The sequence below is a fragment of the Lipomyces chichibuensis genome (genome assembly GCF_038497645.1).
Source record: "Lipomyces chichibuensis strain CBS 12929 unplaced genomic scaffold V1513scaffold_30, whole genome shotgun sequence".
Taxonomy (NCBI): domain Eukaryota; kingdom Fungi; phylum Ascomycota; class Lipomycetes; order Lipomycetales; family Lipomycetaceae; genus Lipomyces; species Lipomyces chichibuensis.
Window position 1 is genome coordinate 123,043 of NW_027117482.1, and position 14,277 is coordinate 137,319.

General features: G+C 45.2%; 9 protein-coding genes across 9 annotated transcripts; 5 read left to right on the plus strand and 4 right to left on the minus strand.

Moving 5' to 3' along the window:
* Positions 1–857: 857 nt before the first annotated feature.
* V1513DRAFT_449430 (phosphatidylinositol N-acetylglucosaminyltransferase subunit C) lies at positions 858–2,729 on the minus strand. The gene is made up of 5 exons (XM_066898676.1): positions 2,460–2,729; positions 1,897–2,372; positions 1,668–1,836; positions 1,288–1,605; positions 858–1,232 (listed from the first exon to the last, which is right to left on the minus strand). The coding sequence occupies exons 2-5, from the start codon at positions 2,264–2,266 to the stop codon at positions 1,181–1,183; spliced, it is 909 nt and encodes a 302-aa protein (XP_066752149.1). The 5' UTR covers positions 2,267–2,372; positions 2,460–2,729; the 3' UTR covers positions 858–1,180.
* Positions 2,218–2,729, minus strand: V1513DRAFT_403253 (uncharacterized protein). The gene has a single exon (XM_066895549.1). The coding sequence runs from the start codon at positions 2,675–2,677 to the stop codon at positions 2,465–2,467; it is 213 nt and encodes a 70-aa protein (XP_066752150.1). The 5' UTR covers positions 2,678–2,729; the 3' UTR covers positions 2,218–2,464.
* Positions 2,600–4,180, plus strand: V1513DRAFT_449434 (JAB1/Mov34/MPN/PAD-1 ubiquitin protease-domain-containing protein). Its single transcript, XM_066898677.1, has 6 exons — positions 2,600–2,791; positions 2,859–2,935; positions 3,002–3,023; positions 3,102–3,178; positions 3,240–3,314; positions 3,371–4,180. Exons 1-6 carry the CDS (start codon positions 2,729–2,731, stop codon positions 3,990–3,992), a joined length of 936 nt encoding a protein of 311 aa, XP_066752151.1. The 5' UTR covers positions 2,600–2,728; the 3' UTR covers positions 3,993–4,180.
* Positions 4,181–4,280: 100 nt separating this feature from the next.
* V1513DRAFT_449437 (maintenance of telomere capping protein 1) lies at positions 4,281–6,086 on the plus strand. The gene is made up of 2 exons (XM_066898678.1): positions 4,281–5,502; positions 5,555–6,086. Exons 1-2 carry the CDS (start codon positions 4,623–4,625, stop codon positions 5,908–5,910), a joined length of 1,236 nt encoding a protein of 411 aa, XP_066752152.1. The 5' UTR covers positions 4,281–4,622; the 3' UTR covers positions 5,911–6,086.
* Positions 6,087–6,138: 52 nt separating this feature from the next.
* Positions 6,139–7,562, plus strand: V1513DRAFT_449441 (uncharacterized protein). The gene is made up of 3 exons (XM_066898679.1): positions 6,139–6,511; positions 6,574–6,640; positions 6,691–7,562. Exons 1-3 carry the CDS (start codon positions 6,346–6,348, stop codon positions 7,319–7,321), a joined length of 864 nt encoding a protein of 287 aa, XP_066752153.1. The 5' UTR covers positions 6,139–6,345; the 3' UTR covers positions 7,322–7,562.
* Positions 7,372–9,524, minus strand: V1513DRAFT_449444 (cactus-binding C-terminus of cactin protein-domain-containing protein). Its single transcript, XM_066898680.1, has 3 exons — positions 8,717–9,524; positions 8,184–8,666; positions 7,372–8,131 (listed from the first exon to the last, which is right to left on the minus strand). The coding sequence occupies exons 1-3, from the start codon at positions 9,299–9,301 to the stop codon at positions 7,508–7,510; spliced, it is 1,692 nt and encodes a 563-aa protein (XP_066752154.1). The 5' UTR covers positions 9,302–9,524; the 3' UTR covers positions 7,372–7,507.
* Positions 9,525–9,719: 195 nt separating this feature from the next.
* V1513DRAFT_449448 (cytochrome C1 family-domain-containing protein) lies at positions 9,720–11,643 on the plus strand. The gene is made up of 7 exons (XM_066898681.1): positions 9,720–9,930; positions 10,085–10,126; positions 10,258–10,436; positions 10,489–10,552; positions 10,616–10,897; positions 10,965–11,218; positions 11,275–11,643. The coding sequence occupies exons 1-7, from the start codon at positions 9,874–9,876 to the stop codon at positions 11,330–11,332; spliced, it is 936 nt and encodes a 311-aa protein (XP_066752155.1). The 5' UTR covers positions 9,720–9,873; the 3' UTR covers positions 11,333–11,643.
* Positions 11,644–11,865: 222 nt separating this feature from the next.
* V1513DRAFT_449453 (uncharacterized protein) lies at positions 11,866–13,082 on the plus strand. Its single transcript, XM_066898682.1, has 2 exons — positions 11,866–12,045; positions 12,100–13,082. Exons 1-2 carry the CDS (start codon positions 12,012–12,014, stop codon positions 12,975–12,977), a joined length of 912 nt encoding a protein of 303 aa, XP_066752156.1. The 5' UTR covers positions 11,866–12,011; the 3' UTR covers positions 12,978–13,082.
* V1513DRAFT_465795 (CHD5-like protein-domain-containing protein) lies at positions 12,996–14,161 on the minus strand. The gene is made up of 3 exons (XM_066900051.1): positions 13,806–14,161; positions 13,566–13,755; positions 12,996–13,513 (listed from the first exon to the last, which is right to left on the minus strand). Exons 1-3 carry the CDS (start codon positions 13,890–13,892, stop codon positions 13,137–13,139), a joined length of 654 nt encoding a protein of 217 aa, XP_066752157.1. The 5' UTR covers positions 13,893–14,161; the 3' UTR covers positions 12,996–13,136.
* Positions 14,162–14,277: the final 116 nt, after the last annotated feature.

Consider the following 14,277-nt stretch of genomic DNA (forward strand, 5'->3'; position numbering starts at 1 on the left):
GCTCAATGAGATGCGAATCGGCAAGTTATCACAGGCGTCAATCGAACAATTTAAGAAATTGGATCGTGTACCTGTTTACGACGATAACCTTGAACCTACCGAATTATTTTGTACTCGGCGGGAAGTTGAGATGGCCAATAATAGAAGGATGGTTAATCTTCCGGGCCAAGAGTATACGTATGACGCTTTTGACTCCGGGACCAGTGAGCCTGCTATCCGAGCCAAGCTTTTAAACAGTTGTATAGCTCCAGAACAAGTTATTCTAAAACAGGATTGCCAGGTCATGTTAATCAAGAATATGGACGACATGCTAGTCAATGGGTCGCTAGGCAAAGTTATAGGCTTCATGAATGAGAGCGTGTACGCCAAGTACCGGGATGACCAACTCCGCGAACAGCATGGTAGTGGTGACACTTCAGACGGAGACTGGGAACCTACCATAAAAGGAGGTAGGAGACTGGACGAATTATATCCCGATGATAGTTTGGGGATTACAAGCTTGCGCGAGAGGAAGAACAGGCGGGTGGATGAATTTGGCGACGCCACTGGCGACATGTCAAAAAAATGGCCACTTGTTCGGTTCACCATGCCGGATGGTGCTATCAAAGACATGTTAATCATGACTGAGACTTGGAAAATTGAATTGCCTAATGGCGAAATTCAGGCTCAAAGGTCTCAAGTTCCGCTTATTTTGGCTTGGGCGCTGTCCATTCATAAGGCACAGGGCCAGACGTTAGAACGAGTCAAGGTCGATCTTGGCAGAGTGTTTGAGAAGGGGCAGGCGTATGTCGCACTCAGTCGGGCCACATCGAAAGACGGTTTACAGGTCTTACATTTCAATGCCACAAAGGTCAGAGTGCACGAAAAGGTCACAAAGTTCTATCTATCGCTGAAAACATTCAATCAGTCCCGTTGTGATGAGGATGATGAAGCATTGCTTGAGGCACATGGGTAGCATGCAGCTATGCAAATCTAGAAATTAGATGGCGACAACGGTGCTATTTCTCTGGCTTGTTCATTGTGGGACACAAGTTAGTCAATATCAAAGCCAAATCTGGCTTATGGAGTATATATAGACTATTTATTCTTTGTATACTACTCCAAGATGAACAACAACAATCTAACGCCTGTTAACCCCATGTATATTATGCATTAATTGGAACGACAATTATGGGATAACTTATCGGCTGCGAAGGACTGGTTTCGCCGGGTCCCAAGGTCCCTGAATTTCACTAGAAAGACACAGTTAGTGCGTGACCTAATCCAAGCAACAGCAACAGTACATACTTCTTATACTTTTGTAGAGCAATGAGCCATCCAGGAGCTACAAAGACGGCTGAAAATATAGCGACGGACCACACGCCTAGTGCCCACCATCCGCCAATATAAAACATGCCAACTTCGGTTACGACAGCTAGAATCGACGTAAGGATGAGATGAGCAACAAACGAGTATGATCGAAGCCATCGGGAAAATATCGGGAATAGACCGAAGAGCTCGATCGAGAAGAGAAGAAATGAGAAGACACTCAATGTGGTGGAGAGCCGAGATGCTAGTACAGTAGCAGCAGCTATAGCAAGATTGGTTGACAGTGTAGGAGGGAAGCTGGAACGGTTTAGTCAAACTCGGCAGAACGGAGAGTTAAATCTACAAAACAGGATGCTCACGTCTTTTTCGAGCCGATCGAGTAATCATGGAAGAAGATGTTCAAGACAAACAACCAAAACGATATCGCCCATATCGAGTCCGACGACGTTGATTGCGTCAATGACTTCAAAACCGGTGAAAGCCCCAGTAGAGTTGAAACAATCAAGATCGCCGACTTGGCTGTGGCGGCTAAATTTACAACTATTAGCCAACGTTCCTCACCATTTGCACTATCAATTCAGAGCTTACTTCTACTTGTCGTGTTCTCTTCGCCCAGACCGTCCCAGGCAAAGTATCCCACCAGTGTGCAAATTGACCCTATGCTTGCAAACCAAGCTGGGTTATACTTGTCTTTATATATTGCAACGAACACGCAAACAAATATGGCCACTGAGTAGACGTGCGATATGATCACTGTCGAGTCCGAGGACAATGCCCAAAATGAATATTGTTGGACATGAAGGTTTCGCTTAAGCTGAGATAAGAAAGAGGCATCCACGTAGTTGTCTGGATAAGGCTGATGAACCCAAAGTAGCTTTCGCCATGGCCGTCTAGGCATTACTGTTGGATCCATTTTGTAGCTTTGTCCAGATCTCGTGGTGAATCGAGTATAATCCATGTTAACGCGGAGAGCAAATTATTTCAATATCGGTCATGCAAAGTACAAAATTGGACAAATATGAAGATCTAGTCCTCTTTTCAGTATGAATGAGTTTCCGAACGACCTGGATTGATAAGTCACTGTATTACAGTAGGAATTATCAGCAGCAGCGCTACCGCAAATACTATTAACACACATATTCAAGGCATACCAATTTCATATAAAAATTATTCCAAGGCAAAATATCGACCAGGGGAAACCGCATGTCAGGCACAATATGGGGGAAGGCATCGAGCGATGGCGAATGCATTCAGGTCCGTCTAACGTTAACACGCGAGCGCCGCTTTCATCCCCGCCGTTCCCATTATTCCTTCCACCGATTTCATCACTGAAACTTTCATTTTCATATCCGTATCGGGCACGATTCATATTTCAATCATCCGCACATATATTCGAGACGATAGCAGATACTAAAGAATCATGGATCGCTTGAATAGACTTCTTGGACAAGGCGGTGGTATGGGAGGAATGCCGTCAGTAATGGTAGAATCACACGTCGCCTTGGGGCACTACAGGGAATCATTGGACTAATTTATTTATTTTATTTTAGGATCCTGCTACGGTCGACAATTCCGAATGCGTTTATATTTCATCTCTAGCGTTATTAAAAATGCTCAAGCACGGAAGGTCGGTAGGCGGGTCCCGTATTCTATTGATTACAGACTGCTGACCAAGTATTGTTTTGAACTTCAGAGCCGGCGTTCCTATGGAAGTTGTTAGTATTCGTCTTTCACTGCATCAATTATCAGTTAGATGCTGTTTTATACCATTGTATTTGCTAATGAGCGCGTAGATGGGTCTTATGCTAGGTGAATTTGTGGACGATTTCACTGTGAGAGTTATAGATGTATTTGCGATGCCACAAAGCGGGTTAGTGACTGCATTCGTATTTGCTGGTAGCTAAAGAATTATGTTCTGATTATGTTATTAGGACTGGTGTTAGTGTAGAGGCTGTTGATCCGGTGTTCCAGACTAAGATGATGGATATGCTGAAGCAGACTGGAAGGTACGTGACGCGACCCAAGTAGTTTAGAATTGCAGCCCTAGCTAACTTTTTTACAGAGACCAAATGGTTGTCGGCTGGTATCATTCCCATCCGGGTTTTGGATGTTGGTTGTCGTCGGTTGACATAAACACCCAGCAATCTTTCGAACAATTAACACCGAGATCAGTTGCGGTCGTTGTTGATCCCATACAGTCAGTCAAAGGAAAAGTTGTTATCGACGCCTTCCGGCTAATTAATCCTACACTGTTGATGATGGGACAGGAGCCACGACAGACGACATCCAACTTGGGTCATCTTAACAAACCTTCAATCCAGGCGCTGATCCACGGCCTCAATCGCCACTATTACTCGATAGGCATCAACTACAGAAAAACGGCGCTCGAGGGACAAATGCTTCTAAACCTTCACAAGACCGAGTGGACCAATGGCCTAACTTTGAAAGATTTCAAGGCTCATGACAAGGAGAATCTGGAAGCCGTCCAGCAAATGGTCAAGCTTGCCGAGGCCTACACGAGCCGTGTTAAGGAGGAGAAGGAGCTGAGTCCAGACGCATTGAAGACACGATACGTCGGCAAACAAGATCCGAAGAAACATTTGGAGGAAAATGTCAACAAGCGGATGGAGGACAATGTGTGTGTATTGTTAGCAGGCATGATTGACAACATTTCCTTCAAGTAGGATTCTTTCGTAGAGGTATTTCTGTTTCATTAACTTACTGTAAAATATAGGATTTGTAGTATGCAGGAATATATTACATTTGTCCATGATGCAGCTCAAAACATTTGTTATAGGCGATATTCATAATTGGGGTAGTTTCTGATTTCTTCTACCGTTAAAAACGGTTTTCAAATGGAACCAGCCATAATACTCTTCCTGTTTAGATAAATTCAGGAAAAGTATCTCACTAGCTTTAGAGCGGATGAATTTGCAGCTAAATGCGGCATGGAGGTAGCTGCTTAGTGAAGCTGGCAGTCCCAACAATAACTTGTTAAATAGTTGCATAGTTACGGCTCGCACTTAGTGAAGAGAGACATGCAGTAAACTTCTCCCTACGTCAATCTCGCATGATCTCACACTCTACACTCTCCATCTTTGCTGCCGCTACTCTATTTAGCAACCGGCAGGTCACAGAACTTATTTTTTACTTCACGGTTTTGAAGTAATCAGATCCGAAGTTGCGAAAAGGTCTGGAAAACATCAAATAATACTTCGGATCCTTAGTATCACATAAGCATAAGGAAAACCTTACCCGTATCTTTGGCAACGAGGACACAGACACATTACCATTACATAGAGTAACTGATAGCAATGACGTCGACGAATTCTAAAGATGACGAAGACGTCCTCGAGTTTTTGGAGTCTCTAGGTCCTGCCCGGAGTCGGTCACCGTCATCTCCGGCAGCGTCAGCAGGCGCCGAACCAAGTGAGAAGGAACTTCTAGGATTTCTAGATGAGCTTACTCAGGAAACTTCTATTAAAGATAGCGGCAGGGAACATGCCGCAAGTGACTCGCAAGTGGTAGCAAGTGGTGATGCAATTGACTCGGGAGACCCACCGGAGCAGGCGGTCACCCACGTCACCACGCCACCAGCAGTGGAGGCCAAGCCCGCATATACAAAGTCACGAGATCCGGTTTCCTCAATAACAAGTTGGCTGGGTTCTAGCGGTATTTGGGACTCGGCTTCTGCAGTTGTAAAGGGAGCTGAAGCAAAAGTACGGGATATCCAGCAGAGTGCGGATCCGTCATCGTGGGAGACTAAAGTCAAGGGAATTGGTGTGCATATGCCTTACGTTACCACCTACTTGGACTGTTTTACTGACATTCTACTTATATCAGGCTTTTCAAAGACTCTTGCTTCGACATTGTCGTCTGTCCTACACACCATCGCACCTCCCATCCTTCGACATGAACAGCTTCGAATTCATATATTTCATGACATAGTCGGTTATCCTTCAATTGATACAATTGTCTATTCAGTTTTCGACAGAGTTATGCAACAGGTTGAGGGTGGTGAGTTGATTATCGTTCAGAAGGGTCGGGAGAGTCGACGGCGAGATTCTGATAAGAAGGGAGTTCAGCGGGACATGGGTCTATTCCAGGGTGGGCTAGAAGCAGGTGAAAAGTTGGCCAAGGCGAATGTTGAGCAAATTAAAGTGAAAGGGAAAGAGCCCGAGACCGAAAGCGAAGGTTGTTTAATAAATTGAATTGAAGTGTGCGACTGTCGCTAACGACGATCTAGAATCGCCTGTTCGAAAGTCGGATATTTATTTGTCTATACAGGCCTGTGCATTCTCAGCCGACACAAAGTCCTCTGATGCTAAAGGCGATTCTGAGTCCGACGAGAGATTATTCAACTTTATTATATATCTCAACGACCCTGTCCATGACCTATCCTATGTGACACACTCGCAGTCATTCCCTCTGCAATGGTGCGAATGGTTAGATAGTGATGAGCCTATTGCTGGTCAAATCGATCCTAGAGAATGGCTGGCAGAATGGGTAGAGGAGGGTCTAGGTTTGGCTGTTGGCGTTGTCGCTCAGCGATATGTCGCTAGTCGTATGGCCATTGGTATGGATCTCAATAGAAGCGAGTAGCTAGGATTATGAACATTGAGTAGTATGATGGTACAGGCTTTTACAAGGGGCCGGAAGTGTAATAGGTAATGTCTGGGGTTAGCGCTGTTGTTGTCAACGCGCGGGAGCGACTCGGCGATTCTCGGGAGCGTCGCAAATTTATGGAATGATTATCATTGCAAGCCTAATAAATGCGTTAATATTTATTTCTCTGCCTGAAGGCACTGATCCTGGGTCGGCTACGGATACGTATGACTTGCCGAGGTGCTTCCTATACCAACGCTAGAGCTAGTGAGGGTCTTGTAGCATCGCTTTAAAGTTTAATTGCCACGTTCTGGGAAGATGCATTCGCCGATCTCTATATGTCGTTGAAAATATATTACCCATCGTAGCAAGTTCCGTCTCTATTCGATTAGGTTCCATCACAAGAGACGTTTTGGGAAAGTATACTTTGCAATGGGTAAAAAAAAATCGACAACGGCGGCTCTCCAGGAACTTCTACAGAGACCGTGGTGCTACTATTGTGAGCGTGACTTCGATGATCTCAAGGTTCTGATATCTCACCAACGAGCGCAGCATTTTAAATGTGACCGATGCAATAAGCGATTGAATACGGCCGGAGGTAAGTTCTACATCAATTCTCTGTGGCTGCGGGCAACCGTGTACTGATGGCTGTGGTTTCAGGTTTAGTGATTCATGTTCAGCAGGTTCACAAGGAGACGATAACAACGGTCTTCAATAGTACGAACGGGTAAGTTAATAGGAGGTGCCATAAATTCATATTAGCTAAGTATTATACAGTCGAGAGAGGGCAGATATCGAAATTTTTGGGCTTGAAGGAATCCCTGAAGAAGCGGTACAAGCGCACGAAGCAAAGATAAGAGAAAAGTTTTCTATTCCCGATTCTATTACCTCATACACTTCCAGTCCAGCTGTGTCATCATCAGCCAGGACTTCTCTTTCTCCGCCTCCAGCTAAGAAACAGAAAGTCTCGTCTATCAATCGCGAAGAGATACAAGCTCGTCTTGCTGCCCACAAGGCAGCGAAGAAGGCCACCGCTGAAGGTAAATCAAGTACTTCCCCGCCATCTTCAAGTAGCACACCCTCCGCATCACATATTGTGACTGTCGCCACCTCAGTCAGGTCGGTAACTGTTCCCACTGTTGTACCAGCCGGTTTTCCAAGCGCTTCGGGAATTCAGCCGTCTACAGGAGGCGTTGCACCGCCTGTGGTACGACCGAGTGTAACGGTAAGCCCAGTAGTACCAGGAGCAGGCATTTCAAGTCCTTCTCCGCCGTTTGCAGGTGTTCCTCCTGTATCAGCTCCTCTAGCGACAGCGCATCCTCCTCCACCCGCGTTTACGGGTGCGTCTTCAGGCCACAAAGGTAACCAGTCCGTACATGGCGCGCCAGGCACTACTCCTTCGAAATAAGCGTGCTGTTCGTACGATATGGCCAATTTGAAAATGTCGACCTTTTGGTGCCAAGAACAACAAGGAAGCGTGGACCGATAAGAAGAGTACTAGCTCTGCATTCATATTTGCTAGTAAGTACGACAAGATTTTTTTGCGACGGCAATTTGGCGTATAGTACATCTATTACACAATGACTTAGATACATCATTTTCTGTAAAATATTTTTTTGAATCTGAAATGCAATTGTAATATGCCTTTATCAAAACTGCTCCTAAAGCCGTTTTCTCTTCGAGATGAATAATCCCATTCCCTATCTACTATCCTAAAAGCCAGGTCGTGATACGGCGGTCCTGCGATGAACTTGATGACACATGTGTCGGATTCGCCTGGACTGGCGAAGCTCTGGCCTCGACGTCGGCCACCCTCTCGAACGATCTTGTAAGTTGGCGCTTTGGCCGAGTCAATTAATTCTGGATAAAAAATATTGAATTTGTATCCTTGAACAACCTTCGGAGGAGGATTATCCTGGTTATAATGTGTCTGATTGTACTTATTCCAATCGAATCCCATCTGTACTCTGTTGAAGTATTTCGGTTTCTTAAGTTTCTCTTTATATTCATCAGCTGCATCTAGATCTTCCTCATCGTTAAAAACTTCCTCATTATCATTAGTGCCCTTAGCCACTTCCTTTTCAAATAATTTCTCCGAAAGTGCTGTTGCATTTTCTGTCCCTGGCAAATTTCCGGGCCCTTTTATTTTCTGACGTGACCGAGCATTATGTTTCAGAGGCACCAAGCCAACCCGCTCCATCATTTGTTGCTCCTGTGTCTGCGATTGATGTTAGCCATTATAATCTAAAGGTGAAGTATAGGTGGCATACCAGTCGTGATATGAATTCTTCACATTGAATTCCATCAAGACGCTGATGCGAGCTGATGCTTTCAACTTCAGACTGAGGAATCTCGTCCATAACAGTTGCATACTGTATTGATGCCGCGCCTGACAGCGATGCGTCTGAACGGCAGGACTGGATTTGTGAAATAGCTTCTTTGGCCACAATTTCTTGCTGCTGCGCGAGCAGTTTGACTCGACCTCGGATGACCAACTCATGAACACGCTTGATCTTTTCTTTAGCCTTGCGAATTAATAGCTCTTTCTTCAATTCGCTCCAGAACTCGACATCCACTGCAGAATCGCCGCTCAGTAAGATCTCGATTCTGTCCTCTAGACCGACAAGGTCATCATAATCTTTGTCTCTTAGGATATTCTCAATATCTTCTGATACAGCGTGCGTGGCAGAGTCGTGCGCCTTGCCACCATCTCGTAATTGTTCTTTAGTGTCTTTGCATATGATCATCATTGCCTAGACATTCTTAGTGGCTATAGACATGGTAATACAAAGATGCCACATACCTCCCAGAATTCATGATTTGATCCCTTTTTCTCCAGCTTTAGGTAGTTTCCAATGTCGGATTCAAGTTTTTGTATCTCTGCCAAATCGAGACCTTCAATGACAGTGTAAGGTACAGGTATTTCAATCTCCAGGCCATCAAGCAAATCACCGTCGTACACGTCTTTGTCCTCGTCCACAGCTCTAAGGTTTATAGCCAACCAGTCAACAGGTCGCGCTCTATTTTCTTTGACTCTGATAATTGCCCCTTTCTTTGCCTGCCGCAAAGCGAACGCGTCTTCTCCCGCCACCCATTCCTGCAGCTGTTTCTCCTCCTCTTGACTTATCTGTCCTCGTGGTGGACGATAGTCGCCGTCATACCGCCGCCGCTCGTATGACTTATTGTCCTCGCGACGCCGATCTGAGCTTTCCCTGGGTAACGACCGTCTGGATCTGGATTCATCTTTGGGTCGTTCCTGAGTGGTGCTGGGAGATCTTGATCGTCGCCGACCGCTACTGTTGTGGTGATGACTGCGACTGCTGCCATGATAGTCATTCCGATCGCTGGGATAATATCTATCGCTGTGCGGGTGATATTCAGAGGACATTAGAGTAGCTTCTTTCTAATTCTCTCACGAACAGATTGGTTGATGTGTTGATCATCAGGAACTTTCGATGAGTGCGTTGGGAGTTTTTCGAGGCCCAAACCCTGAAGTTTCTACGAAAAGTCGTCCCTATTCTGCTGACAGGAGAAAATACCACTGCAAAAAAGCGAACCTTATAGCTGGCGGATCCAGATGATCGAGTTAAGTTTACTACAATACAATTTTGTGCAGCAGCAGTCAAGAAAGGATAACTAATCAGCGGGCAGTACTGGCCGATGTGAGGAACAATGTAACATACAAGAGGGTTTTGTACTCGGCAATTCGTTGCGTTTGCAACTTAACGCACAGGTGCAGCGCCACTAATCGGGATATGCCTAACCAATGGGAAAGCAAGCAACTACGGCTTCGGTTTATTTGGGCAACTACGACGGGGGCCACTGCTCCAAATGCTCCGGCTGGTCGAGAAGGCGTCACGGCAATAGTCCACCAAAACTTACGATTTTTCTGTTGAACTATCTAAGCTCTGCATCCCTTTTCCGATAATACCAGTACCAATCGGCGGTAGCAATTTGGCAATGGTTAATCGACTATCTTCCTCTCAGCTATTGAAGAGGATCTCTTCCACGATCTCGGTACGTCTTTATTTGTTAGAAAAATGGACTCCTCGCAATGTCAGGTCCATAAAGGAATCTATTGCGATTACCTCCTCGAGCTCATCCCTGCAGTCTCGTGTTCTCCAACCACAAAATTACTATTCGCAGGTCCAACTAATATATGTTTTTATAGAGAGGCTTCTCAAGTTCTGCGGCTAAGGAATCCGGTTCTGAGGTACATTTCTTTAATACTTAACGAGCACGACAAGGTTTATAATTGTGAATTTGGAACAATTTTCAAGAGATGGGTCTAGCAAATGAGAGGATGCGCTTTCAATCAGTAGAGCTAATGTGGATGATTCAAAGGTCTCTCGGAACGCTCGCGCTGCCATTGTCGCAACCGTCGCTACTGGTGGTCTCGCTGCCTGGTATGTTCACCTATATGGGAACCCTATCAAGGCCGTCACCGTGGCTGAGCACGGTTTGCACCCTGCCAGCTATCCCTGGCCTCACAATGGATGGCTCGATACTTTTGACCACGCCAGGTTAGCATTCTTGTACTGATTGCGATTTGTAGCAAGACTGATTAAATGACAGTTTACGCCGTGGTTTCGTCGTTTACAAGGAGGTCTGCGCTGCATGCCATTCCCTTAACTTGGTCGTATGTATTCTCTATGACTAGTGGTCGTCGCTTAAAAATAGTCTAATGCTTCGTGCATATTAGGCCTGGCGTACCCTTGTTGGTGTGACCCACACTGCCGACGAAGTCCGGGCATTGGCTGAAGAGTACGAGTACGATTCGGAGCCCAACGATGAAGGCGAGATCGAGAAGCGACCAGGAAAGCTGTCCGACTATATCCCTGCACCGTACCCCAATGAAGAGGCTGCCCGAGCAGCGAATCAGGGTGCTCTCCCACCTGATTTGAGTTTAATCGTCAAGGCTCGCCACGGAGGCTGTGACTACGTCTTCAGCTTGTTGACCGGTTATCCTGATGAGGCCCCAGCGGTATGTTAGGTCTCGATGACCTGAAATTCGCGGTTAATTTCATCAAACTGACTAAGATGGTATTTAGGGCGTCTCCATTGCTAGCGGACTGAACTACAACCCTTATTTCCCCGGAGGTGGAATTGCTATGGCTCGTGTTTTGTTCGACGGATTGGTTGAATACGACGACGGCACTCCTGCTACTACTTCCCAGATGGCCAAGGATGTTACCAGCTTTCTGAACTGGGCCGCGGAGCCTGAGCACGACGAGAGAAAGAAAATTGGTTTGAAGGTTTTGATTATCACCGGTTCATTGTGGGCGATTAGTTTGTGGGTTAAGAGGTGTGTTCTTTACTTTTGATTATGCTATACCTTTTGTCATACTAACTGATATTCAGATTCAAATGGGCACCTATCAAGACCAGGAAGATCTTATACAAGCCTCCCAAGGTTTAAGCATCATGATAGACAATTACGAGGAACTGAGTGATGTATTTACTTGACATTGTCAAACAATTTTGGCACAGTAGTGGTGTTCAGCTGGTGTGTCGTCTATATCTATAAAGTGAATAATAATGCCTATTATATATCTGTAATCATTCGTAGCATTGCTTTGCGTCAGCAGGATTCCAAAATGATATATTGTAACTTATGAATGTGTCATTTTCTAGGGAGCGATTAGCAACATGAATGGAAGGTTACATGGCAAGGAGTTACAGTATTATAGAAAGGGCTTATCAATACCTAGATCTAGTCTTAAATAACCGCAAATACCGAAAGTCCTTCATATACAATAAAGACTAAATCAGCGCATACATTGAATCCGCGATTCCACCGATTGGATTGCGGTGATGATTTACAGCGGAGACTATGTTAATACACGTTTGATTGGCTAGGTGTGTCTCACACCATCGTATTAGCACATTAAAATCCAAAACTGTAAAGGGCAAACATATCATAGCGAGCATGTTGCTCATGTCAAAAGAATATTTGTCTCGACTTCGTAGGACAGCCGCTCACTGGAAGAACGCAATTGTGCCGGTAACGGAGCTAAGCCGCGCAAAAAAATTTTGGCAAAACTCCCAACGGCACACACTTCGTTCTTCATATAATTTATACCTATCCACAACAGAGAATGGCAGCTAAGCGAAAGAGTACCAATAAGAAGGGTGTGTATATGTAGAAGAGACGTCAATGTGTGACCAGTTACTAACTTGTCACAGCGTTTGCCAGTAAACCTGTTGCGAAACGACAGCTGAGACCGACAGATCCAGAGTCGTCGCCTGAGGTTTCCGACAATGAAATTAGGCTAGAAAGCGATAGCGAGAGCGAAGAAAAGGACTACAGTGAAGAGGAACAAGAAGAAGAAGAGGAAGATGAAGAGAAACAAGATGACAAAGAGGGGGACGAGGACGAATTTACTGGATTCGGTTCCGATCATGATAATGATGACGACCTAAGTGAGGGTGCAGACGATTATGCGGCGAAAACTACTCGAGATATAGGTCTTTCAAAAGAAGTTGAGAGTGAAATAAAGAGTAAAATTGCGAAGATAAAGAAGTTTTCAGCAGAGAGTTATGAAGATACGGAATCCTCGACAAAAAGCAAGAAGAAAGGTAAATCTAGCGATGACGGCGACAAGGCCGGCGTTCTATATATTGGCCGTATTCCGCACGGATTTTACGAATCCCAAATGCGGGGTTACTTCTCGCAGTTTGGTGATATCCTTCGATTGAGATTGTCACGAAATAAAAAGACTGGTGCTTCGAAGCATTACGCGTTTATTGAGTTTGCCTCCAATGAGGTTGCTCAAATCGTTGCTGACACTATGAATAATTACTTGCTATATGGTCATATATTGAAGGTTTCAGTGGTACCAGAGAACCAAGTCCACGAGAAGATGTTTGTTGGTAGCAACAGAAAGTTCAAGCGCATCCCGAGAGCCAAGTTGGCCAAGCATCAGCATGATAAGAAACGGAATAATAAAGAGTTGGAGAGATTAGTTGCACGGGAGAACAAAAGGCGGAAAAGCAAGCAGGAGAAACTGAACGACCTCGGGATTGATTATACTATCCCCACTCCGGAGGTCAAGTCGAACTAGATAACAGTTTCAGTCGATTTTTCATTTGTACGCCACTTTCCAAAGGCAAATGCATTTTTAGTATTTAATAAATCTATATATACAATACACGTCATTTACAAGTTATCCACCGTATCAGACACGAGCGATCACAGAAATCTACCAGCGGATCCACGTGGTCTATTTCGTCTTGCCTTCGTTCGGTATGCTTTTCTTCTCTAGACCAGATTTCTTCTCCGAAACATTCGCCGCTGGTGCAGGCATCTTTCGTTTCGCACCTGCAAATTCTGCAGTCTTTGTGATGGCGAATACAACGGCGCCTTTTATCGCATAGTCCGTAATCATGAACCACGCAGCCACTGAAACACTGCCTTTTGGAGCGGACGTGAGTGAAAGCATCCATTCTATCCAGCCAGGGAACATGCCCTTCGGAAGCCAGAAAACCGCGACTTTACGATATTTTATTCGTACAAAGATCTTCATGCCCGTTGTCGATATCCATATTACTCTCCGGATTTGCGATTTAAAGAATGCTCTCTGGGTACTTATCGCCGCATCTATCATTAATTAGCGTCACAATAGAACTGAACTAACAGGAACATTGCATACTGAGCTTCTCGATCTCGCCCCGTAGTTTGTCGACTTTCCGATTCAACTTCGCCCATTTAGCAAATTCATCCTGCGAGCTAGTATTTGACCGTTCTGTGCTGACTGCAATTGCCTCTCGCTGAACTTCGCGTAGCTGCTTCACGTTGCGGGCTGCCTTCGATGGCACGAATGTTATCCATAAATACCAGATCTCAACAAACCTGTCAGAATGTACAATGAAGGACATGTGCAGATACTTACATATTCGCCCAAGTTGTCGGATCCTATAGCTGAGATGACGGCACTGAATACCACAACACCGATAACGATCCATAATACGGACACCATAACTCCCAAGTCGAAATACAATTGCCAGATTACTTCAGTATAAATGACTCACAAGCTCTCAAGGACCGTTTAAGCACTCCGTTGTCCGTTTTGTCAGCAGCACAATCCCATGGGCCAAACAAGCGCCGATGTTTGTGGAGCTTCACATACACTGAACAACCACGCCAAATCGTCACGGATACGTGCGACGATGATATATTGCCCACAGCTGTTTGGCCACCGCAGAAGGAACCTTAAATCCTACTAGACACTTAAATAAACACGAACTCAATTTTCTACCATGACTTAGGGTTATATCATATAGGGCTTTGTCATATGGGCCGTGACTGCGTTATGCTTCGCGTTGCCATCCATCCCCATGAGTGTGCCCAGAGATCTCCAACTT